A 27424-nucleotide genomic window follows, 5' to 3' on the forward strand; every position below is an offset into this window, starting at 1 on the left:
CACAAACAGCTTTACCCAACTTTAAAAACATATATATAGTCCACATACGCTAAATATTTGATATCCATTTTCAACAGTAATGGAGCTATTTTCCTTCCATGCAAGATCACATGCTGCTTTTCTATTCTTTCCCCCCTTTCCTTTCACATACATACACAGACGAACGTACCTGTTCCACTAACAGACCCCCTATAACACACTCACACCCACACACACCCTTGAATGCACATAGGAATGCGAGGGGAATGACACAGACTGCCAAATGCAAAAAACTGACTGGCCAGCTCGCTAATGAATAGCCATTCAGACGGTGGGACAAAAGCTGCAGCTGGATTTGCGCTATATGGTGAGGTCAAGGGTTACTCCAAGCACTGACACAAGTAGAAAGCAGAGATGAATGGCATGCTCTCTTCTGATGAAACAAAATGGATATATGCTTTTTCTTGACCGCATGGCTGCTGCTTCTCAACCATACAGAGGCACCAGAAGCAGAGAAATCCAGAAACGAGCTCATCAAAGTGCATTAATCAGGGAGGCTTCCCCCAAAAGCTCTACCAGGTTAGCCTGTTTTCTGTAAGAAGTGAGAGTTTAAGCCTCTTCTTCGTTCTGAGCCTGAAGCACACAAGAAGAAAAGAACATCCTCCGGCTCGAGGACCAGGCATGGAATCGTAGAGAGGACAAGTTTCGGGGTCAAACGCTCTGTGGAGAAACACGAGCCTTCGCTTATTAATTAAATGTGGAACGGCATGATAGATGTGAGAGCCGAGAAACAAACGGTAGAAAAAAACACCCTGTTAGGTCTTTTTTTTTTTTAAACAAGAGAGACAAGGAGCGGGTAACTCGACATCTGTTTGCAATGAAAAGAACTTTACGACAAGGAGGTTGAAACTTATCTGGAAATGTCTTTGGTCAAAAGGTGGATCTATTTTATTGGATGGATTAGACTTGAAAACTAGTCAGAGCGGGGTCATGCCAGCCTGTCAAAAGAGACTCAAGACAGGCTAATGACGTGGAATTTCACATTTAAGACACACGGCGACTTTGCTATGTACTGTGGGAGAGTAAAAGCCGCCAATCATCTTGTTTCAAACATGTCATTCAATGAAATGTGAAAAGGAAAAGAAATAATCAATACCACGTTTAGTCCGACAGATGTTTTCAACAATTTTTTGGATGCTGGATCCAAAACCGATTTCAGTTTTTCTATGTCAAGTTTTTGAACTACAGTATCTCTATATTCTCCAAAAAAAAAACTAAGAAAAAAATAACAGTGACAGAGGGCCCACAGTTGCTGTAAAAACCCTTTACCACAGAGTAAATGGCACATTACAACTTAGAACCCTAATTTTAAGCGAACAGAACAACAGAGTTTGGATTGTTATACATTATCATTAGATGACATTCATGGTGACAAACATCCAATTTATTTCGATCGAACGAATTTAATGTCTAACACCGCCAATGGCACTTCAATACAATCAATCAATCATTTATATTCCTGTCAATGGCAGTGAATGTGTTAGCACACATATTAAGTTTTTTTACACAAAGGACATGACAACATCTGGAGAAAAAACTTGCTATTTTAAAAATTGAAAGCAATTTGGAAATTGAACTCAACATCATTCTTCTTTTATCTGCCTTCAGTGGTAGATTTAGAAAAAAAACCCAGTTCTTGTCAGAGGAGACCCCCAACCCCCAAAACATTTCCAAGCTGTTGTTTGAATTGGAGTTGCATCCACTGACAAATAAAACGTCTTACGCCATGCATATTTATGAGCATCTTTATTTATGAATATTGAATACAAATTAGCCTACACACAGAACAGTAATCAAACATCTTTTCTCATCCGTATTTTTATATTTTCATATTTCAATATTGAGATCTTCAATATGAAGACCACATTTCCCGGGATCCTTCAAAAAGAACGTCTGACATACTTGCGTCAACATCCCCAGGGCTTCGGATGAAGGCTTGTCATGTTTAAAAAAAAATGGCGCACTAAGCTCAGGTTTGATTTACACTGATTGGAGTCTTGAGTCCATTCTGTATTGATTATAAAAGTGAAGCCATAAAAAGGCCACACATTTCCTGCACCTCATTTGGGCGGCTTCTTGTTAATCAGCGAGGGTGAATTGCGGCTCAATCTTCCTAAAGCCGCCGAAAATGATCCCAGATGATCGAAAAGCCATATTTAAGCCCCCGTGAGCTACAGTCTGCTCATTCAGGTAAAGGGGAGGAATGGGGAGGGGTGTTCTGTAGTCTGAATGACCAAACTTCTCATTAACGGTGGAAATTAAAATCCAAAATGTCAACTAAAAGAAGGTTTTATGATCTTGAGAAGGAACTATTTGAGAGAATTGGTGTGCGTTTCCGTATCTGACATGTCACCCTCCTGGGGAACGTCCTGCAAACTAATTGCCATACATGCCAGAATGACTGTTCTTAACCTTTTAAAAGATGCAAATTCTTGGGAAGAAAAGAAAATGGGATTGCTTTCTTGAGCATGTGCCTGTTTGTAGTCAGAAAGACAAGGAATAGCGGAGGTGGTGCTATTTCAGACACCAACTTTGCCGCCGTTTGCATTGCATTCCGAAACCAGGGCATTTGGACAACACTGGTGCATTATTTGCAATCTGCGACTTTAAAGAAGACTTTTTGTACATCTAGGGGAAAAAAAACACAATCTGGGAAGAAATGCACTTTCCTAAAAATAGAATTGCTGTACATTGAATGAATATTTCTCTTTAAAAAAAACATTTCACCAAAAAGAACGGTAGCGGAAGATAAAGTACACAACATGAGAACTGAACTTGATGTTTGGTCCACGTTCAAGTTTCCCAAAAAGCACATGTCCCACTAGAGAGAGAACACAGCTTGAGCGGATATTAATTCAAGTGCTGCTCTCTTTTTTTTTCCCTCCTCCACACTAGAAACGGATAAGACAAGTTATAATGACAAGCCAGCACAGCAAAGCCTGCTTTATACGTCACACCTGAGTAAAGAGAGGTCTTGTTGAAATCAAATGAATAAAAACAAGAAAAAGCCTACACAGTTCAAGTGTTCAAATCTCGATATGAAAGCTGTGAAGGAGACGTGTGTGTGAGTGGCGCTCGTTCGCATTAACGTAACCATGTGAGACCTTTTCATTGGCCTTAAGCTTCTTTGCAGCGTTTGACGAGCGGCTGCTTTTCATCACTGAGTTCTTAATCTTCTCTCTTAACTTGGCACTTGAAACGGGGGTCCATCCACACGTGAGCGCAGCTCGCTAAAAAAGGAGTCCCACTGCACGTGTCCGCGTCGGTGGCGTTGATAGAGTCTCTGGCCGAGTTTTGTTTGATTTTTTGGTTTTCGGCGCGTTCGTTAATGAAACCTGTCAATGTCTCGCTGAGGGTCTGGTTTTGATTTTCCGACATCCGTGTCGAAGCCAGCTAGAAGGTCACAGTTGTTGGGCTCTTGTTTTGGAAGTTCATGCTCTGGATGCTGGAGAGGATCTTCCTCTGATGGCCGGCCAAAGTCACACCCATGTGCAGCAAGTCTCTGAGGAAAAAGAATGATCAGAAATGCGATTTAATTCGACTGGGAAGGGCTGGGAACGATCATTCGATTGAATTACCGCATTTTCCTAACAGGCAAACAATGCAAAAGGAAGAGGGAAAAAAAGTCTCACTGGAGTATAACTCGCATTTTTAGGAGAGCAATTTTTCATTTAATCCGAAACAACGAAAAAACAGTACTACATTAAAGTAACAATGATACAATGGAAGACAGCGGGCTAAATAGGGATCTGTTAACTTAACAGTTTTTCATTTCCCACTGCCATGTGGTAGTCTGGGGTTTGAATCCCAGTTGGGAAACATTTTCCCTTAGTTTTTTTCTATATATTTGGAGTCAAGACCTTCCAATAATGACAAACTGAAGTGTGGCCAATTCGTGGCGTAGAGGTTCACTCTCCTGACTGCCATGTGGGAGTCTGGGGTTTGAATCCCAGTTGGGAAACATTTTCCCTTAGTTTTTTCCATATATTTGTAGTCAAGACCTTCCAATAATGACTAAGTAAAGTGTGGCCAATTCATGGTGTAGAGCAGGGGTGTCCAAACTATTCCACAAAGGGCCGCAGTGGGTGCGGGTTTTCATTCCAACCCATCAAGATGACACCTTTTCACCAATCGGGTGTCCTACAAGTGCAATCAGTGGATTGCAGTCAGGTGCTTCTTGTTTTCTTCAGAAATCTCATTGGTCAAAATGTCTGTGCTGGATCGGTTGGAACAAAAACCTGCACCCACAGCGGTCCTCGAGGACCGGTTTGGCCATCCCTGGTGTAGAGGTTCACTCACCTGACTACCCTGTCGAAGGCTGGGGTTCAAATCCCAGTTGGGAAACATTTTTCCTTAGTTGTTTCTATATTTTTGTAGTCAAGACCTCCCAATAATGACAAACCAATGTGTGGCCAAATTGTGGCATAGAGGTTCACTCACCTTACTGCTATGTGGGAGGCTGAGGTTCAAATTTCAGTTGGGAAACATTTTCCCTTAGTTGTTTCTATATATTTGTAGTCAACACCTTCCAATAATGACAAAGTGGAGTGTGGCCAATTTGTGGCGTAGAGGTTGTTCACCTGACTGCCATGTGGGAGGCTGGGGTTCAAATCCCAGTTGGGAAACATTTTCCCTTAGTTGTTTCTATATATTTGTAGTCAAAACCTTCCAATAATGACGAAGTAAAGTGTGGCCAATTTGTGGTGTAGAGGTTTGTTCACCTGACTGCCATGTGGGAGGCTGGGGTTCGAATCCCAGTTGGGAAACATTTTCTCTTTATTATTTCTATATATGTGTAGTCAAGACTTTCCAATAATGAAATAGTATAATGTGGCTACTTCATGGCATAGAGGTTTGTTCACCTGACTACCATGTGGGAGGCTCGGGCTCAATTCCCAGTTGGGAAACATTTTCCGTTAGTTGTTTCTATATATTTGTAGTCAAGACCTTGTAGAGTTAACCTCTACACCACGCAATGGCCACACTTCACGTTGTCATTATTGGAAGGTATTGACTACAAATAGATAGAAACAACTAAGGGAAAAGGTTTCCCGACTGGGATTCAAACCCAGGCTGCCCACATGGCAGTCAGGTGAACAAACCTCTACACCATGAAGTGGCCACACTTTACTTTGTCATTATTGAAAAGTCTTGACTACACATATATATAGAAATAATTAAGGGAAAATGTTTCTCAACCGGGATCCGAACCACACCTGCCCACATGGCAGGCAGGTGAACAAACCTCTACACCATGAAGTGGCCACACCTTACTTTATCGTTTTTGGAAACCCTTGAGTACACACGGTTGCTTCTATTTAGGGAAAATGACATGAAAAGAAGGAGGATGGATTTTGGTCAGTAAATTATGGCTATATTCCTACATAATATTTCAATTGTATGAGGTTATTATTGATGATTTTTTATGTATCGCAGCTGTAGCTGCAGTAGAAGTTTTATAGCCATAAAATAGTTTTTGAGGGTTGGATTGATTCCGACAGCTGAAGGCGTCGCTAGGAAATTCACGGACCGCCACTGAACAGCGCGGAATGTGAATCATTGCCAATGTTTGCCACTTGTGTAGACAAAATGACGATCGACAGACGTTTTAAAATGCCAGAACTATTTTAGCAAACTAAATGCGAGTATCCTTCATTGTCCATGCTAATCATGAAGGTTTAAAGTGGACCCCCAAGTCATGGTTTTAGGAAGTAAGAACTGACTGTGTTGTGATCTGGCCCAGCTGCTCCACGGTAGCAAATCCAGCCTGCAGGAAGCTATCCTCGTAGCGCTCCATCTTGATGGCCCGCAACCATTCTCCCACTGGGGCGCAGGACGAGAGGGCCATTGGTGACCGTTGCCCCAGCAGGGGGTAAGAAGGCCTGTAGGAGGAAGGAGGGGAAGAAACAAAGGCGTGTCATCAAAACGACACGAAAAAGCTCACATATTCGTCCTGCAGCCACATTCCAGTCAATGTGAACATATTATGCCAGTGGGTTGATTGACAGTGACAAACAATGGGATTTGGCAGGGGCGGAGTGTCCTCTTTCGCACGCGAGCTGGGGGACAACTAAAATGTGGATGGAGGGAAACGTGCACGGCAAGCTGCTGACGGCTCACAGCTGGACTAGAAGGTCCTACGTGAGACCGAGCGGCAGGAGGGCGGACGCCTGTCACTCGGCCGACACCGGCAAGCAATGGGCACGAAAGGACGCTACCATTCCTGACCGTTGACCTGTCAGTCAAACGAGTATGAGTGGATCGACTCACCCCGCTCCCTCCTGGGCGACAATTTTCAACGTCGAGGGGTTCCGGATCAGTTTGTCCAAGGCGCTGACCAGCTCGGCAAAACGCGGCCGCGCAGAGCGATCTTTCTGCCAGCAGTCCAGCATCAGCTGGTGGAGGTGCGTGGGGCAATCGGGAGGCGGGGGCAGCCGATAGTCCTGCTCGATGGCGTTAATCACCTGGAGGGAAGACATTGTGGCCTTCATTAAGCGATCGATAAACAATACTAGTCAAGATCTATCGTCTTAGAGTACTTCCTTGACAAATTGCTATTTTTCTCATGGCCAGGACTTTGATACCATCATATGGTATTTCAAAAAACAATAACAGAAAAGAAGAGGGCTGGGAAATATTTAACTTTTGGCTGCAAGAAAGAATGTGAATGTGTCAGTAGTAAACTAAGGGACAGCATCTGATTCCAATAAAAGATCTATTCCAGAATGACATCACCCATACAGTATTCATTTAAGTGTTTGGATACTTTGTGTCTATAGGCATCGTTTGTAATATTTATAATTAATAGCCAAACTATAAGCAGCAAATCATTGCTGTTGAGCTAGAGTAAAAAAAAAATACATCACACAAAACTTATAAATATAATATGAATAACTAGAGCGTCCATCAAAATTGACTTTTTTTATTTTTGTAAAAGGTAGACATTTTGATTGCAGTCTACTTTGATGATGCTGGACTATTTTGATTCAAAGCATTTTGCAAAAACTTACATCTTGGTTGCTCATGTCCCAGTAGGGCCTCTCTCCAAAGGACATGACCTCCCACATAACGATCCCGTAGCTCCACACGTCTGAGGCTGACGTAAACTTTCTGAAGGCGATGGCTTCCGGCGCTGTCCAGCGAATTGGGATCTTTCCTCCCTGCGCAAGAGAAAATCTCACGACTTCAACACTAGACTGAATACAAGTAAAATGTTATGGATTTACAGGCAAAATAGATTCGCAAAAGACGTTGGAGTTTTTTTTATCCCCTACTACAGTTTTTGTACTTGATCTCAGTTATCTTGTCTCATTATTAATGTGACTAATGTCCAAACCTAAAAAAGTATACCTATTTTTTTTTAAACTTCTTATTCTGCATTCAGACTGGCAATGTATCTCCATACAAAATATCACTCAAATATCTTTTCTCATAAATGTGACTTCAGTTGGCAGGACCTTCCTCAACATCCAGTCAATTAACAAAAACAACAATTATTAGGATAAATTTGCACTATTATGAGAATGAAATGATACAATGTAATATGGGAGAAAATTCTTCCCAATGTCACCCAACAAAATAAGGCCAGTCTGAACACAGCATTAATAGCATTTTATTTTAATGTTTTTATTTTTTTCTACTAAAATAAGGTAAAAATAAGCCATCAATGACAGCTAACGAGCTAAAGGCATATCTTTTCCCAGGTGGCTATTTAACGACTGGGAAGCTACAATTAACCTAATGAACAGTTGACATAAACACACCAAATATATATTGCTTTCAAGTTATTCATCATATTTACAGTGCTTTTTGGCACCATTTAAAGGGCCACAGAATTATTTGTACAGCGGTACCTCGACATACGAGCAATTTGAGATACGAGTAACATTTTGAGCAAATATTTATCTTGAGATACAAGATAAATTTTGATATACGGGCAGACAGCGGATGCGAGAAGTTGCTCATAAGAACATCATGGGCACTGTCTTTCTGGTCGCAACTTCCTCGTGTAATGTCTCTACGAGCAATGGGCGGAGCATTGCATTTTTTCAGTGTTTTTTCCCCCCTTAGTCAGTGCGAATGGCGTACATACTACTTCTCGTTGGCAAGTGGTCGTGCGTTATCCTATTGTGAGGACATTTGTGTGCATCATTTTGGGAATATTTTGAAGGGAAGACAAAAGCAAACAACCCTCGATAGGTTGCATCTGAAAGTCAGGGTGGAGGCGGGGCAAATAGACCCAACCTGAGAAGAAAAGGTATCAAAAATAAAAAAATAAAATTAAAATAAAAAATAAAAATTTCAAACAGAATTAGAATTAAGTTCAGTGTAAGGTAAGGTTAAACTTATTTTTGAGTGTGTCTGCATCGTAATCCAAGTTCATTTAAATTTGTTTGTTATGTTACAAGCACGTTGCCGTGCAAAATGTCTCCCTCCCCCTGCCCCCCTCTCTCTCTGTCCCTCTCTCTCCCCTCCGCGAAATCTGTCTAATTTTTGTACTATTAAACACATTTTAGCACTATTAAACCACTAGTTATTTGTTACTTTGTTAATAGATGGCAAATTAGAACAAATAAAATGTTTTTCCAATCCAATATCCAGTTTTTGGTGTTTTTTCAGAGGGTTGGAATGAATTAATTTGTTTTTAGTTCATTTCTATGGGAAACATTCGTTTGAGTTAGGAGAAAATCGACATACGAGCGTTAAGCATTAAGCTCGTATCTCGAGGTACCACTGTATTGATTTGTGTTCATTAAGGGAACTTACCAGGGAGCTGGTATAAGTTGGGTCAGAAGAATTCTCTTGCAGGAAACGTGACAACCCAAAGTCAGACACCTTGCATACCAGGTTACTGTTGATCAGGATGTTGCGGGCCGCAAGGTCTCGGTGGACGTAGCTCATCTCTGCGAGGTATTTCATGCCTGAGGCGATGCCACGCAACATGCCCACCAGCTGGATGGGTGTGAACTGGCTGTCATTCAGCTACAAAAAGGACAGAGAAAAAAAATTAGGGTCAGAGAAGGCGATGACGGAGGCCTATTCCCCTTCCCGTGTGATTTGGGCATCAAACTGACCCTTAAAAAAGAATCCAGAGCGCCGTTTTCCATGAACTCGGTGAGAATCATGACCGGACAGCTGGCTGTAATGATGCCCTCCAGGTGTATTATGTTGGGGTGCTGGAACTGGCCCATGATGGACGCCTCGGACAGGAAGTCACGTCGTTGCTTCTCCGTGTAGCCGCCTTTCAACGTCTTTATGGCCACGTAGTTTTCTTTTTTTCCGGGGACTCTAAGCCGACCTCGGCACACCTCCCCAAACTCTCCTGTCGCGACACAAGGCAAAATGCATTTAGCCTCATAACAAAGGAGTTTACGAGGTTATGAAGACGAGTAAATGTAAATCCTGCTCGCAGCCTGTGCTGCCCTTTCGGTTGAATGGGAGCTGTTCATGTTGCTAACGTGGTTATCAGTTAATAGCGCTGTGCTGCAATATTGAATTCAGTCTGATAAAGAATAACAAATACCTTTTAAATGTCACGGAATCAATTTAACAAAATACATTAGGTTTACCTGAAATAATGACATTTCTAAATAAGATAATCAGCATGGAATTTATTTTTTAACTTCCAGCATCATCCTAGAGGGTACTGAATTCGATAGGTTGGAATTTACGTAATGAAAAAACCTGTAGCCACGTATTTTTTTATAATTATTGTTAAATCAACAAAAAATAAGCACAAAACTAAGTTTAAATCCCATTTCACTTTTGAAAGGGCAAGCGTATTTGTACTCAGCGCTACTTTTCGTTTCATTGCTGTGGGGGCAAAAATTTTAGTTGTTTTCTTTTTCGAAGAAATGCCCTCATTTATAATTGAAAGATAGTTCATATGTTTTGTTTAGGAAATTGCGCTAACATGAACACTGTCACGGCCCGGCGGCTCAGTCCACCTTTGCGGAGTTTGCATGATTTCCCTGGACCTGCGTAGGTTTTCTCTGGGTACTGCGGTTTCCTCCCTCATTCCAAAGACATGCATGGTAGGTTGATTGGACACTCTAAATTGCCCCTAGGTATGGGTGTCAATGTGAATGGCTGTACGTCTGCTTGTGCCATGCGATCGGCTGGCTTTATGACTACTGTTATTTATCTATTGAGTTATGTGTCATGTGCCATGCATCGGTTTCAACTATGCACAGGCGAACTAAAATTATTTTTTATTGCACAATTTTAAGAGTAATGAGTGTGACTCTTTATATTTGATTTTTGACAAGATTCTCATCTCATCACATTTTCTGAAACGCTTTATCCTCATTAGGGTTGTGCAGGGTGCTGTAGCCAATCCTAGCTGTCTGCGGGCCAGATCCGGGGGACAACACCCTGAATCGGTTTGCCAGACGATCGCAGGGCACAAGGAGACGGACAACCATGCACACTCACACCCATACCAAGGGGCAATTTAGAGTGTCCAATCAGTCTACCATGCATGTTTTTGGAATGTGGGAAGAAATCGGAGTACCCGGAGGAAACCCATGCAAGCCCGGGTAGAACATGCAAAATCCACACAGATGGACATGATCTGGATTTGAACCCAGGACCCCAGAGCTGTGAGGCCAACGTGCTAACCACTCGCGCCACCGGGCCACCCTTTGGACAAGATTCAATAATTAAATTATTTATAAAATCTTTTGGTCATTCTATGGGTGAAACAAATTGTGACAGCTAAAGCCATGTTCTGCAGTTGACAGCTTACCTGCTCCGATAACTTCCTCAATCTTGACAAAGGAAACATCGATTTCCTTGGCAAATTCGCGCACAGCCTCATTGGGGTCCTCATAGGTGAAGGGGTCGATATACACCTTGACTCCTATGAGCAAACAAAGTCGTGGGAAAGGAAGAGAAAACAAAGGTTAGAGAAGTATGAGCAGTGACATGAGCAGCGTTGAGATTAAAGGAGAGGTTATCATGATGTTAGCAAATTAGAGTGAGTGTATTACCTTGGCCTACTAAGTACTGGCTATTTTTGTCGCTCATTTCTGGATCCTTGATGCGACTGTGTCTGCTGCAGGTAGACAGTGACAAAAAAGATCAGAGGAGATGAGAAAAACACGTTAGGCTTTGTTCTTCTTTGTTTTTGTTTTTTTAAGAGACTGTCATGCTCCACTGGCAAAATGTGAAGCAAATCACATTCATGCAAATTATGTAAAATAAAATAAGGAAATCATTAACTTGCAGAAAAATAACATAAAGCCAAGGGGAAAAAAATCACTACGACGACTCCGATTGCTAGATAACAGCCCGCATTTCATTTTTTCCTTCAGTGTCCCTAATCATCTTCCAAAGGATGTTATTTAAATGATTTAAATAAACAAGAAAATAACATTTACAACCTTAGTGGCTGACCCTACATGGAGTCTTGTTAAGCAGCAGCCTTCACATTGGCTTTTTTTTTTAATCTTCAACACATTTTATATTTTCATTTTTTTTTCACAACAAAAATATATGCATTCCACACATCATTAATGATGATACTATATCATCCATGTAGCTAGTGAAGCCCTGCCACCCTCCATTTCTAGTCCCTCACCCAACCTCACAAGCCTAAAATAGCATTTATGCGCCACCCTTAGAAGCAGATCTGGGCCTCCGCCACCGGTTTGTGAGTGTGTGTACGTGTGCATGTGTGCATTTGTGTGTGTGTGTCACAAGGTCACTACTATTGTTCTCCTGTCCTGTGGAAACAGGGTTGGGACGCCTGCATCCTGTCTCTCCTTGCCTGCTACATCTAGCGTCATTGCAAACTGCATAAACGTATATAAACACACACACACACACACGCGCAGACATACTTTCTCTCTTTGAGTTTACGCAAACAATAAACCCAAGGAACGTGTGGCGAAGAACAGGATAGGGTTTTAGCTGTGCCAGCAAAACAAGAGCAGTGCTTTATTTCACAAAGGAGCTAAGAAGAATGCAAGAAAGAGTGGCGTAAACAACCATACAAGGTGGCACGAGACAGTGTACCATCAAATTTCCCCCAATTTTTCCATTTCCTGTTATTCTTCTCCACCCTTATTCTCACCGTATGCAGTAAGCAGCCACGAGTATGAAAGTGACCAACAGCAGCATCCCGATGGCGATAAGGATGCCTGGTACCAAGAACTGGGAGGCAGAGTCCATTCCTGGCAGAGCAGAAGTGAGACGAAATTTAAATAAACAACAGAAGCTAAGGGAGGAGAAATAAAAGTCTGCACAAGAAATGAGCATGCTGCAAAAAAGACTGGATTTTATTATATTCTAAGGGTGTCAGAATATTCACCTGGTGTACAAGGATAATTTCAAGAGATTGCTCTGACAGCTATTCGAGGTTGTAAAAGTGTATTACCAGTACCACCTGTGGTACATGGGCTCCCAATAGTGGTACACAAACGACTGACTGAATTAAATGTTCGATCAACCACCATCATCCACCATATTAGATAAATAAAGTAATTTCAGGTGTATTCAACTTAGAGCGCAAGACAAGGTTTGGATCAAATATGGCCCATCAGAAAGAATCTTGTTAACAATTTGAAAAAGACAGCAGCTTAATTTAATTTACAATGGTGGAGAATAACTATTAAAAGCCAAGATGAGCCAAAATGTATAGTACTGTTTCAGCCAATCACATGCAAGTATTTCAGATTGTCCCGTTTGAGAGAAGCTGGCAGTGCTGCCAGACCTCCCAGACCAAATGGATTGAATATCTAGTGCTGTCCAATGAATTCATTTTAGTCCCGAAAATGGTAGTCGGGCAGCAAAGTATTCTCTCAGGTGGTAATTTGTGTTTGACAACCACAGAATGGGGCCATTAAAAAAATACAAAGTGAGCAAAAAAGTAGCCATTTTGAACTTCCCTCAAGAAGATTTCATCACATTTTGTATTTAGTAAGTGAGATTACACACATGCACACAAAAAACATTCTGGAGGGTTGAAGCATTTGCCAAAGCAAAGCCAATTAAATCTTGGAATGTTTTTTTTTTACTTTGGTCAACATTGCAAGATGTTAGGATTTCAGAATGAATAATGTATGGGTTTTAATGACAGGTGAACAGGGTCATTTACACTCACATAAGTGCCTTTGCGGTTTCTATATCAAGCTATTTATTTTTGTATTACCATCGGGCAGGGTGCTGAAGAGGGCTGCGGGACTGAAGCTGCCATAACCAGCCATGGTGCGCGCCCGGACCTGTACTTCATACTGAGTGGCTCTGCGGAGGTCCGTCAGCACCGCCTGGTTTCTGTTACTCTCTGTGTAGTGGCATGGATCCTCACTGCGCCGCTCCTATACACAAAGAAAACACGGCTAAGCAGGGATGGAAGGTGTGATTGAAACGGCAACGAAAGAGGAGACGACAGACGCGTCAAACAAGGGCGCCAGACAGCTACAATTGGGCGATTGTAACACCACTTGTAACCTCAGTGGTGTTTCTGCCAAAATGAATCAATGCTTGTAGCATTTAATTACAGAACAAAAGAAAAGATCATTCAATACCAACAACATGAATAATGATCATGAAGTAGAATAATGTATGCAATGATTTAAATCACATGTGTCAAAGTGGCGGCCTGGGGGCCAAATCTGGCCTGCTGCATCATTTTGTGTGGCCCGGGAAAGTAAATCATGAGTGCCGACTTTATGTTTTAGGATCAAATTAAAATGAAGAGTATAGATGTATATTAAATTTCCTGATTTTCCCCCTTTTAAATCAATAATTGTAATTTTTTAATCAATTTATTCTGTTTTTAGTTCAAAAATCATTTTGTAAAATCTAAAAAAATATATATAAAAAAAGCTAAAATAAACATTGTTTTAGATCTATAAAAAAAACTGAATATTCAAGGCTTTTAATCTAGTTCTTATAATCCATTTATTAAAAAAAAATCTAAATATTATATCTAAAATGGTCCGGCCCACATGAAATCGAGTTGACGTTAACACGGCCCGCGAACCAACCCGAGTCTGACACCCTTGATTTAAATATATGAAAAAAAGAACATTGGTGTGAAACTTCAGGGCGTAACCAGTTGGTATTTATTTTTATTTATTTCATGAATTAGTTTTTATGATCACTGTATTATGACATTTAAAAATATATGCAAAGTGCAGCAAAAGTGATTGATAGCAATAAAATAATAATTGCTATATTTAACTTTTCTTTTTTAAATGACCATATTTTGCCTTATAAAAGGTTAATGGTCTTAAGTGTCCAAAAGAAAAATAAATGAATTACCTAAATAGTCACTTGCTCAATAGAGTAACAAGTCTTGATTAACTGTCTAATGGAGTGCCAAGTGTCTCTGAAATGTTTCATGGATTTCAAAGGGGAATTTTGTGGGCCCAAAAATGTTGACCATAGAGTTATATAAGGGTTTATGGTGTGTTTTTGGTGGGAATGGTTGAAATCGGTCAAAGACTGTGTGGATATGCCAATGGAGAGTTTTTTTGTTGCGGTCCAAGTTGAAAGTCAATGTTTTTATATAGAATTTGTTCATGTTATTCAGTGACAATGTGAAGTGAATCAGCAATTTCAATATGTTATGTAAACTTACCCTTTGAAATGTATGCCACTTTTCTTTTTACTCTGCATTAGCTTAACCAAAGTATTATCAGAATTGTAATTTGACCAAAAAAGGAAAAAGTGGATTTTTATTCTCATTATATGCACTTTTTTCAGCAAGTGTGTTTTAAAGAAAAGGTGTACCTTCTCACAGTAACGTAGTTGGTACTGCAGAATGGTGTAATGTGGCTGCACGGGGACGGACCAGTAAAGAGTTAGGCTGCTCTCTGTGGAGTCACTCTTTCGGATTACAGACACTAACGACGGCACTGTGCAGAGAGTAGAAGAAGAGTAAAGTCAGTCCGCATTAGCTAACATCTCTCAAGCAATTCCTAGATTTTCTCACCATCATAGCTGGTGGTGATGTTGACACCTTCGCTGGAGGGGTCTTTGCTACTGAGCTGAGACACCCCATTGAGAGCCTGGATGGCGAAGGTGTACGTCGTGTGAGGCAGCAGGCCCCAAACTTCCACCCTGCGACTGGTCAGGCCGTGCTGAGTCGGTCGGTAGCTTATGCTGTCACCGCAAGAGACGCATGAGCCCTTCGGCGTCCTGCACATGAGGCACCTGATGTTGTAGCTAAGGTCCACTCGGCCGCCGTTGTCCAGAGGCTGGTTCCACTCCAACCGTAATGAAGTGCCGTTAATCTGGGAAGCGATGCTGCGTGGTGCTGAAGGAGGTCCTGAGGGCAAGAAAAAGAATTATAATTAACCAACTAAAATACCAGTGCCGTTAGGGCTTTTTTCCAAGTGGATGTAAGATACCTTCGGAGGACTTTCAATTTTAATTTGCATGTGGTCTAGGCAAGCTACAATTGTATAAATCTCACTATTAAACATTAGAGTGAATTATCTCGCGCAAAAAAATTGAGTTGTAACACATTATGTTATGTTTCCTGACTTTCAGGGTAGTATAATTAGGTGTGAATATATGAATGTGAGCGTGAATGGTTGTCTCTTTCGCCCTGCGATTGGCTGACAACCAATTCAGGGTGTCCTGAAGCAATATGGAAAATGAATGAATGAATGTCCATTAAACTTCTTTTTGTAACTTTCCAACAAACAACAAATTTGTCAAACTATTTTAAAGATCAAATTACGCTTAGATCAACAGTAAAAGTAAACATTTTAAAGAAAAATAAAACTAAGGATCAGCATAACCTTCCAAAAGTCATGAATATTGGATCATCCTCATTACACAGTCAAGATTGAATCATAATTTTATTTCTGGGCATGCTTTTTAAAAGGTGATGCAATCATGCCCTATCAAATTCTTTCATCAAATCCAATTATAACCTCCCACCTCGTTTTTTACGCCGCTTCACCTTTCCCTGACCCACACAGTCTATTTGCTTCTCATGTAGGCCAAGACATATTAGACAGCCTTAACATGTTGCCAGGAAGCAGAACAATGATGCTCAGTAGTCTTTGCGGCACAAGCATATGTGTCGCTGAATTGAAATGGTGCAATTACATGGGAGCAGAGACGATAATGATCATTGTCTGAAGAAAGTGTGAAAACGGTTGTTGCCTTGGGCCAAAGCAAAAGCCGCTGCTGAGAGAGCTTCTGCCGCTGCCAAGGAGACCGAGCTTTGTGACGGAGCTTCCAGCTGCCGTTGAGCAAATAGTTTGCTAATGGCAAATCCAAGTGGGGCAACATCACAGACAGTGATTGATTGAGCTAAGAATTTTGCACTCATCACCTGAGGAAAGTAATTTTAGAGGTCATTATCTGTCCCACATAAAGTCCCACTATCACACGTTTTATTACTTTTATTATATTTCTTATTAAATTAAGTTCAGTATGATGGAACATGGCGGCCTGGCGGCTGAGTGGTTAGCGCGTCGGCCTCAGTGTGTGGAGTTTGCATGTTCTCCCCGGGTCTGTGTGGGTTTTCTCCGGGTACTCCGGTTTCCTCTTACATTCCAAAGACATGCATGGTAGCTGATTGGACACTCTAAATTACCCCTAGGTATGAGTGTGAGCATGAATGGTTGTTTGTCTCCTTGTGACCTGCGATTGGCTGGCCACCAATTCAGGGTGGCCCCCGCCTCTGGCCCGGAGTCAGCTGGGATAGGCTCCAGCACCCCCTGCGACCCTAGTGAGGACAAAGCGATTCAGAAAATGGGATGAGATGAGATGATGGAACATTAGAATTAAAAGTACTTATAATTTATTGAAACTACAGTCTTTGTTTAAAGTTTTTCCTTATGCCATTTAATGCAGAATTAAGAAAGCGATAAAGGAATGGAGAGTATACCATTATTGAGTTAGTTAAGATAATTGGAAATATATATTTATTGTTCTATTAATTTGGAGGAAGTCAGCCAGAGGCACCTTTTGTGTGATTCCAATTCACACAAATACGTATTCTGGGAAACAATGTTCACATAAATTGAAGTATAGCCTCTTTTACTTGTTTCTGGCCTTTTATATATATATATATATATATTTGCACGAGTGCAAGAGTTATGTTCTCATTTTCCCTAGTGGCAGATTTGAATCTTCAATGAATTAAAGGATTGAATTGTCGCAATTAAAGCTATCAGCAGCAAAAGAGGTGGCATGATTCAACTGTTACAAGTGTGACAAGGGAGGAATGGATCACACGGTTTTGATTGTAAATCTGAGGAAGCGCAACTAACTGTCAGGCTTATTCCTTTCACACATCCAACATGAGCTGGAATGCCTTCATCGGCATGGAGGTGTCACTTAAGACCATCAATGACTATTTCACTTTTGTGTTGAAGCCCTACCCCCACAACAATCTGTTCCCAATAACATGCATATCAATGGCCAGCAGTGGCACAAAAGACACTTGAAAAAATGAAAGAAGGCGTAAAATACCACCAGCAGCGGTAAAAACAGAAGCCAGGGAAGTGTGCTAGTGAGTATGTCATTCAGCGCCCCTATACTTGTAAGTAATACTTCATACAAGAGCCATTTTTGTGTTTACTCACTGGTGCACGGAGCATCAGGGCTGTCAGATCGCGCTCTGAAGTATCCGGGACGACATGCACATACGGCCTCACCCCTCGTGGAGGCGTGGCTTAGTCCCGGACAGACTGCGCACTGTCCCTCAGCGCCGGACTTGAAGTGACCCACGGGACAAGCTGCAGAGGACGAATGAAGGAAAACCATTATGAGCTCTTACGTTGCATATGACCTGTGGCTCCTTTGCGCATGTTAACTGTGCTCAGGTGCCAGATGGCTGCAGATTGGCTAAGGGAAGAATGTAATGAGAGCTCGCTAATAAATCAGAGAGCCTAATCATTTATATAGGGGCTATAACCCAAAACGTGATAGTCTAGAGAGAGATGAGAGAAAACAAAGAGATTTCCTGTTCCTGGACAAAAACAGAGAATGTATTTAGGAAGAGTAATTTCAAGTGTTTTTCGGCGCTTGGATGTAACTTACTAAGAAGAATTATCTACAGGAAATTCCTCCATAGCATTGTTTGCTTCAAAGATGAACTTGAGTTCACCAAGAGCTACAAATCAGTGTTGTCTTGGTGGAAATAACACCTTTAAACATCTGGTCCACAGGGAAATAAACTACTCAACTTGATGGTTAGTGAAAGCTTTGTTCAGATGAAATGGCTCAACTAATTGAGCATATCCATCAAATTGAATCAAGTAGACAGCATGCATACGTAGTACATTTTGCCGTTTGGGCCAGCAAATATATGCATTGTCTATATGCCAGATAATGAGATTAGTGAAACTCAATTTCATTTTCTGGAACGGTCAGCCTTTGAAGCTAATTAACTTTCCAATCTTCGTATAAAGGCAATTTTGCTTAATGGTCTGGAGGGTGTGTTTTCTCTTGCAGCTCAAAAGCACAAGAACGCAAGTTGCAAACAAGCAAAGCTGATTGCTTTTGTTGAAATCATGTGAACAGTGCATTCTCTTGAGAAATACAACATTTTCTCCTATGTTATGTTTTCCAAAGCCTACGCTAACCGAGTGGTGGGGTGCGCCTTTGAGAGGTTTCCTAATTGGACTCATTAGACAGAGCTGCTGCAGCGCCCCTTTCACTTGCTCGACCGCCATCTTTCTCGAACCTACTTTGATGTGGTCATTGTGATATGATCGTCACAATGGGGCCGGTCCCTGTGCCTTCCCTCCGTCCCCGTTCAATCGCACTCAACCATAAGTTGTCCCAGTGGCGAGCCTTTGACCCTGCTCTTCCCCTCTGAGATAAGTGCTGCTCAACCTGACCTCCCCTCCAACCTCTCTGTGTCACCATTTCCCCCTTCTCATTAAAGGCACTGGTCTCCCACATCCTCTGAAAAGCCTCCGCGCCCTCAGCCCATCCCACCCAAAGCTCACCATTGTGCGTATGTGTGTTTTATGTTCACTGAGCAGACGTCACTTTTGTACGGAAAAGGATTAGGGCCGGTGAAGAAAAAAAAGTTGCCACGATTCTAACGAAAGTCCACATTTTGCGAATAAATTCTGGGAATAAAGCCCGAATCCTGAGAATGAAGTCAGAATCTTTAAAGTCAGAATTCTGAGAATGAAGTCAGAATCGTTAAAGTCAGAATTCTGAGAATGAAGTCAGAATCGTTAAAGCCAGAATTCTGAGATTTAAGTCAGAATCGTTAAAGTCAGACTTTAAAATAAGAATTCTCGAATGAAGTCAGAATTTAAATCAGAATTTTGATATTATTCTGACTTTTGCCACCTTTTTTTCCAGAAAAAGGTAGCCAACATTCTGACTTTAATGTAAGAATTCTCAGAATTCTGACTTGAACGTCTTGGTGTTCATTCACCCTCGTACGCTTGTCACGCTTTACACACATTATCCACCTAAGATCATCTCATTCCTACCTGCACATCTTGTTTGTCCGTCAGCCGCCTCATATCCAGGGAGACAGGAACAGGAGGTAGTGGGCTGGCCCACCCACTGGCCATCTTCGCCACAGAAAAGCTTGGGTGACCTAGCTCTGGGCCCCTGCTGTGCGGCATGCTCCACACACGTACCCTGCGCCTCCTGTACTAGAGTGCGAGGGATGGTCTCCAGAAAAGAGGAGAGAGCGCTGATGAGGGGGGGACACTTCTTGAAGAAAACCCTGACAGAGAGCAAGGCCATGCAGGAGCCCTGAGCCTGAAAGGCCAAGTAGAAGCCTCTCTTGGATAAAGGGCCGAGCCTTATGGTCTTGATGTTAGATTTCCGTTCACCGCCCTTCCTGAGGAGAAAGTCTGCTGCCACTGTATCCACCTTGGACAGGAAGAATACGTTTAAGTCTCCTGATGGCCGGATTCCAGCACACGAGTTCAACAAGCTCTTGCGGCATTCAACAGATTTGAAAACATTAACTACTCATCACATATGCTTTACATTATTGAAACTTTTCCAAGCATGCTATTAGGGGGTTTACATTGATTTAATGCCCTCATGGTAAACGTTGTTTCCCATTACGATAAACCAATGAAACATGTTCTGGTGTATTATGGCTCTTGTTCACTTCTGTCAACATTTTACATTAACTTGTACATCAAAGCAGTGGTTGTCAAAGTGTGGTAAGAGTTCTAGCATTGGTACGCGGGTTCTCTCTACTGGTACGCAAACAATTGCCGGTCTTAAATGTTCAATCACCTACCACTGGACACCATAGTGGATTAATAAAGTGCATTCCAACTTGTACCTAACTTGAAACGTAGTGTATTAATAAAGTGTATTGCAACTTGTACATAATTTAAAACAATAGAAAGAATCTTGTTAACCATTTAAAAACAACGGACGGAAATGTGTAATAGTGGTGAAAAAAGACCAATAAAACCCAATAACTATTTAAATAATATTTTTCAATGGGAGCAATATTTTAGCCAATCACTTGTAAGTATTCCAGATTGTCCAACCTACTCCTCTATCTACTGTAGTACGCATATGTATTGGATAAAAAATCTTTAATGAATCGGGGAAATAAAGCACACCAAAAATAAATGTTCAAATTAAACACTACAGTTCATTCAACAGGAAAAATTCTGTTGTATTCAATTTAACTCACAAAAAAGCCAGATAAAATGTTTTATAACTTCTAAGTATAATACAATTTAACCCAATGTTCAAGTAAAGTACTGCTTTTTTTTCAAACCAAGATCTCAATCTTGGTTTTAACAATACTCGAAACCATTTTTGGGGGGAAGTATTTGGCCACCTACTTTAACATATTTTAATTCATTTGAACTGGGGAAACTGGAAAAAATACTTTTGTTTAAGCGCCACTGACTGTCCGAGACTTCCATTCTGTTTTGATTAGTCAAAACGAATTGGATATCCTTCAGGATCAATGGCATCTAATGAGATCATGATTGTCCTGACTGTGGTACTTGCTGTAAAATGTTTGATAACAACTGTACTAGACTATCGCAATGGGCTGAATGACAATGAAACATATTTTTGTGAATGCTTCTTTAGGATACCTGGACATACCTTTGTGTAAGGGTTCTCCATCCAAGGCGGGTACGTGTCCGTGGCCTCGTTGGTGTCAGCCTGGAAGTAATAGAGGTTGAAGGTTTCCTTGCAGCTGCGGTGGTGGCTGTTCCCGGAGGAGCACTCCATCATGGTGAAGCGCAGCTCCACGTAAACTTGAGATGCTCCTCGACGCTGGATGAAGCCGCTGCGAAGCCAGTGGCTGAATGAGTTGTCTGTTTGACAGATCTGGAAGGTCCTCACACTGTTCCCCTCCTCATCTAAACCGCTCACTTCGTCCCACTGAGAGCAAAGACAAGTTTTAGTGCTCCACTCGAGTCAGGAATCTCAAAAAGACAAGCAGACCAACGTTTCTCTCAGCCTGGCTGCTTTTAATTGTCCAGTTAATATGTGAGTGTAAAGTTCTATAGTTTATGGGCCCACCACTTCAGTTACACTCCGTATCAGAGGTTTGTGCTGGGAATTCAGCACCATCACAACTTGGACTCTAGCTTTTTAAAACATTCCACACACTGAGCTGCAGTGCAGATTGTTGGATTGGCCCATTTTTCAGGAAAAATACACCACAGTGAGCTAATAAAACACAAATACAGAGGCTAGGGTACCAACGTGTGCAAAACCCACAAAATATTTCTATGTACACCAGTCATGTACACCATCAAAATGTTTTCCAAGAGGAGGAAACCCCCTTGACATGAACATAATCAAGGCAGAATAAAGCAGATGTGTGGTAGAATGTCACTTATGTAAATATGCAAATGTTTACAAAAAAAATTCTTTGTGCTCATGATGTGTTGAATGAGGCAGAAAGCAAGCAGCGGGGTGCTTGAGGCAGGTTCAGAGCCTATTCAAGGGAGATTTTCCCTGCTAATCCAAAATGAAACAAGGTGGACTGTAGCGGCTCCTATTTTCATAAACAAATACTGCTTGTGTTGAGAATGTGTGACACGTTACTGCAGGAATTACCACACCAATGCGTACATTCTCCACTTAACTAGTAGTATTATGGTTCTTTATTTCAATGGCTGGCACCGACAGCAATAGATGTTCTAGGAGTTCCATTTCAGATGGATTGCACACCGAATGGACTTATTCTGCGGTCAATTGCAGTGATTATGCCAAAAAATTAGAAAGATGCTGGAGTAATTCAATATAGGAGGGCAGTAGAGAGGCTTAAAAACTTTTTATCAGTATATCCTGGTCTTATAGTTCCACCCTTTAATATGTTTAACCATTGATCAAGAGGCCACAGCTGAGAACATTTAAAAAAAACTCATGAAAGCAACATGGGATTTTTCCCGTTTAGAAGACTGTATATAGTTGCCCTCAGAACATTTTCCCAGCCAAGACATGAAAATAGGAGCAAATATAGTTGCTGCCGGCAAAAATAACCTAGCAACCACTGATGGGTTGATCAAATTACAAATTTGCCTCTTTTTGGGACTTGTGGAATCCCAAATTGTGGGCTGCCGATGGATTTTGCTCCACGGTTGATGGGTTGTATCAAAGCATCTGCTTTCAATACATTCTCAAATCTCACATTCACTCTTTCCAAGGTTACCTGCCATATAAGGAGTTCTTTCATAGCCAATAGAAAAACGAGATGCCCCTAAATCTCTCTCATCAGCATGAGGTCAGGGTTAGAAACACAGATAAGATGGTGAGGCCGTGCTTACATACCTCAGGCTTGGCCCGTGAGAAGATGGTCCATCTGAGATCAGACGTCTCTACCTTTGTATTCATCAGCACCTCTGTGGAAGAGATTTCAATGTTTTAAATAAATACGCACAGCAACATTACTTCCACCTTCACGATCAAATAAATGCTGTCTCATGGGGGGTCCATATAAAGGCCACCATTAGAATGAATGCATCGCGGTTTTGTGTTTACACCAACTCTACCCAAAAGTTGAAGTCCACTTACCCCAAACATCTGCCTGTTCATGTCATGTAAAAATAACTAACATAACTTTAATATCGTAATTTTATGAAGTTTTCCCTCCTAATATTATTTTGATCTCCTAATATTATGCCAAAAGTAGTTTGTGTTGAAACAGACCGTACAATGGCATGTAGGATTCAGGTCAAGATGTAACATAATCCAGAATTTTTCATTGATTCATTCATTCATTTTCTGAACCGCTTTATCCTCATTAGGGTCGCAGGGGGTGCTGGAGCCTATCCCAGCTGACTCCGGGCCAGAAGCAGGGGTCACCCTGAATCAGTGGCTATCCGATCGCAGGGCACGAGGAGACGGACAACCACTCATACCTAGGGGCAATTTAGTGTCCAATCAGCCTACCATGCATGTTTTTTGGAATATGGGAGGAAACCGGAGTACCCGTAGGAAACCCACACAGGCCCAGGGAGAACATGCAAAGTCCACACAGGTGGACAGACCTGGATTTGAGCCCAGGACACCAGAGCTGTGAGGCCGAGGCGCTAACCACTCAGCCGCCCCAAATTTTTCAGATATGCAAAATCCCATCCTCCTCATTTTTGTTTTCCTTCTCCCACGTCTCACTCGCTTCCTGTGACACACCATGCTGAAGCATCTTAAGAACCATGCTTACACAGAACAAATACGTACATGGGTAGTTGGATAAACCGTATATATCAAGACTTAAATCCACCGTTCATGCTCTGGACAATTGAATTGCCCCCAAACCACCCTCGCCCCACTACTTTTCATGGGGCAGGTTGCAAGGAGACAAACAATCAAGAACATTGCACCGCAACTCAGGTTGCAGTATTACTTGGCACAGCGTGTGAGGTATTTAGTTTAAAATGACTTTTCACAGTCGGACATTTCCCCCTCTCCTCAGCTGGCTTTCCAGTTTTTCTACGTGAATTGTGGCTCGATGAAGGTTTTAGAGGCCACCGCATTCCCTGCAGAAATCTCATCTCCAGTTTGTTTCGACCAATAAACTTAGATTTAATGTAACTCTCCCATGTCCCAACATATAGTGCATGAAAATAGATGGAGGAGGAAATTGAGATGTTGTTTCAGTCTGGTGTCCCTTAATCTAATGTAGTTTTCTTCACATTACTTAACATTAACATTTACTAGTGATGTCCTGATGCTGATTTTCTGACTTTTGATGAGGTTTTTTATTCAAAATATCGTTTTCCTGATACTGCTCTGATAAGGATCTAGGAATGAAAACCTGCACCCACTGCGGCCCTTTGAGGACCGGTTTGAGACCACTGATCTAGTGCATATTTGATATTTTTAGTCCAGTGAAAATAATGTTAACCAATAAATGACAACTCATATTTTTGGTATTAAGGTGATACTTGCTGGTACCTATTTAAAAAAAAAAGCTCTCTTTACAAATATTACACGATGCTTTGTTAATTATGATTAGTTTCTAAAGAAATGGGCAAGAGTAGTAAAAACTGCTCGCTCTAAAGTAACAAAACAATAATTCAAAGGCTCAGATTTCGACATGACCGGAATTCTCTCTCAACAGCAGTCGCAAAATCAACAAGCAACGGATCAAACACTGGTATGAAGCGCCACCTTTGCCTCATCCACCAGACATCCTCCCTTTATCTCCATTGTTGGAATTTATGACACCATTGTTGTCGCAAAACGGAAGAAGCAGTGTTCTTTGGCATTTTAGCGGCCTGTGTCTCTGAAATAAAAATCAATTTAAATGCATCACCCTGATTCCGCAACTAAGCCAAACATTGACTTTTCTTGTTTCTACCTCAGACTCGCCTCAACATGCAGCTCAGTTGTCCACCACATGCTCATATTACACTGAGGGGGTGTCTCAGATGTACTTATTTCAGCAGACACTGTATTAGACACAGATTGGATGTACAATCTGTTAGAATGCAGTAAAGGGCATTCTGAGAAATTCTTTGTTTATTGAGATAATCTTTGGTTTTAGACTTATAGTTTTAGACAATATGCCAATTTTACAAGATGAACTTGGGAAACACTACTTTACAGTATTTGTGGCTCTGGGTTTAATCTTTACAAATGTGAAAAAAAATAAACAATTTGCCTGCAAAGAGTTTTTAACATTTTTCTTTCATTATCACAGTGCATAAATCATGTGACGAGCTCAGAACATGCAAAGTATGTAGGTTATCCAAATCGGGAATGCACGACAAGCACGCGATATAAGTGTACAGTACATTTATCAACTACATCTTCAGTTATGTATGCTCGCAATGAAAACCTAACCCATAGCTACAAGCTCTGTTCAAATTTAACCTTGTCAAAAGCATGAAACAGAATATGACTGGGAATTCTCGTTGCTGGGTGCGGAGTCGAAAAATTCCTTTACCGACTCCCATCAGGTGACAGACAACTAGCAGCAGTGAGCCAGCCAGGACCACAGTGGTTTTCACCACCGCTGGTTGTATTTTATTTAATTACACTAAGAACTGCTGTGTGCCTACACTCATTCTTCTCTGTGATCCAGAGTAAAGTGAGACACGTGACACACCCCATAGAGCAACATAGTGAGGTACCTTTTCCCCTATAAAAATACACCCAATAAAATGCACATTTTTGACATCTTCTGTACAGCTGCTTTTCCTTCTTAAGATAACATTTGAACACAAAATAAATAATATCAGGTGTCAGCTAACTTCTCAAGTCCTTGTTTTGTTGCTCATACTCCCACAGCAGCTCACATCTTGCCTCCAGCTAATTCAATACATTTCTTAGTCAACACACACACATGCACACACAGCTCATTGCTATCCCAACCTAGACTCTTGCTGTCACAAACCCAAATTGGTTAAATCTCTCGAACAGAATTCCACCTCAGTGTTATCTTCTTATCTGGCAGACTATCTCAGCGCAGCATACAAATGTGAAGCCCACAAAACCAAACACTTTTTACCTTTTGTTTTTACAAGGATATCACTTATGTGAAATCAATAACATTCACTAAGCTTTGACTTTTTTTAAAGGAATAAATGAATCTTACATGAAGTAAGGATATAAATACTGTATATATATATATGTGTGTATATGTGTATATGTGTGTATATATGGAATACATGAATCTTACATGAAGTAAGGATATAAATACTGTATATATACATATATACACATATATATACATATACATATATATATATATATATATATATATATATATATATATATATATATATATATATATATATATATATATATATATATATATATATATATATATATATATATATATATATATATATATACACACATATTCTCCAGTGCCTGATGTCAGAACTTTAAGGACAAAATGCAGGCATATATATACAGGGTGTGGATTGTATATCAATGAATGTGTACAGAAATCATTTGGAGCAGAAATAAGGGTTGTTTGGCTTTGGCTCTCTGAGACTTGAGTGCCCATTTTGATTTTATCAACATCTTCGCTCCTTGAAAAATAAAAACGAGTTTGCCATTGGTTTTCACTTCAAAAGCAGGGAAACCCAGCTACTTCACTCGGATGTTTACGTGTGGATGTTTAAATACAAATCGAGAAAAATAGCTGTGTTGTTTATGTCGCTTGTTTACGTGATGTCTGCAATTTGGAACTGAAAATCCAAACATTTGGCTCTTCAGTCTCATGGAGGACATTTTGGATAATCAAAGTGTAATGAGAACATGGAGAACCACAGAGCTCTGGTACTATCTGTAATTTTGACTCTTGTTGAGCAAAATGTACATTTGCTAAGGGGTTGTTTATGTGACAACGGTAATTAAAAGAACACAAAAACATTGATTGTTTACATGGCTATGCAACAAATCTGAAAACTCGTTTCATCGTGGAAAAACCTGACTATGCCATTTTTTTGCCGTTTAAATAAAGCAAAAGTTTTGGGCGGCATCTGACTTCCGTACCCCAGAACAGTAGGTGATGATAATTGATAGGTTCATTAATAGATATACTTTAATAAAAGGAAAGACATCGGAGCACATAATCCAGCGTTAACTTGCAAGTGAGAATCCATCCTGACTCGTCCCCGTCACGGATCATTCTAAAGAAAGACATCCTCTTCTGTCCATTTAGTTGCATTAGAATCAAAACAATTAAGGTTAACTTATTCAAAACAATTGCATAAGCTAACTGAATAACACAATTAAGGTCAAAAAACAACTGCAACAACAATTGCATATCAGGTCTTCAAAACAACAATTAAGGTCGGAACCCAAAAACAACTGCATAAGAATTTACACAAGCAAGCCTCCATTCAGAAAAACAATTTCCATATTAGGTGAAACGAGCAACACTATTTTAAAACAATATGCGAGTATTTTCGGAAGTCGATTCGATTATCGCCATCTGCTCCGCAATCCAAGTCAAAGCAATTTAAGAGTCCTTCACAGATCTTCA

General features: G+C 40.9%; 1 protein-coding gene across 1 annotated transcript in view; it reads right to left on the reverse strand.

Moving 5' to 3' along the window:
• Positions 1 to 1768: 1768 nt before the first annotated feature.
• The window catches only part of ephb4a (eph receptor B4a), a 42989-nt gene continuing 17333 nt past the window's right edge, over positions 1769 to 27424 (reverse strand). Inside the window, exons 3-18 of the mRNA XM_077592229.1 lie at positions 22753 to 22823; positions 21073 to 21354; positions 19467 to 19857; positions 17595 to 17747; positions 14981 to 15316; positions 14779 to 14903; positions 13193 to 13358; positions 12116 to 12215; positions 11031 to 11095; positions 10787 to 10900; positions 9114 to 9361; positions 8806 to 9021; positions 7050 to 7199; positions 6310 to 6503; positions 5763 to 5921; positions 1769 to 3541 (exon numbers count right to left, since the gene is read on the reverse strand). Coding sequence (XP_077448355.1) covers positions 3433 to 3541; positions 5763 to 5921; positions 6310 to 6503; positions 7050 to 7199; positions 8806 to 9021; positions 9114 to 9361; positions 10787 to 10900; positions 11031 to 11095; positions 12116 to 12215; positions 13193 to 13358; positions 14779 to 14903; positions 14981 to 15316; positions 17595 to 17747; positions 19467 to 19857; positions 21073 to 21354; positions 22753 to 22823 — 2879 coding nt within the window. The 3' untranslated portion in view covers positions 1769 to 3432. The remainder of the gene's footprint in view (positions 3542 to 5762; positions 5922 to 6309; positions 6504 to 7049; positions 7200 to 8805; positions 9022 to 9113; positions 9362 to 10786; positions 10901 to 11030; positions 11096 to 12115; positions 12216 to 13192; positions 13359 to 14778; positions 14904 to 14980; positions 15317 to 17594; positions 17748 to 19466; positions 19858 to 21072; positions 21355 to 22752; positions 22824 to 27424) is intronic.

Source organism: Stigmatopora argus, chromosome 22, assembly GCF_051989625.1.
Source record: "Stigmatopora argus isolate UIUO_Sarg chromosome 22, RoL_Sarg_1.0, whole genome shotgun sequence".
Classification (NCBI taxonomy): Eukaryota; Metazoa; Chordata; class Actinopteri; order Syngnathiformes; family Syngnathidae; genus Stigmatopora; species Stigmatopora argus.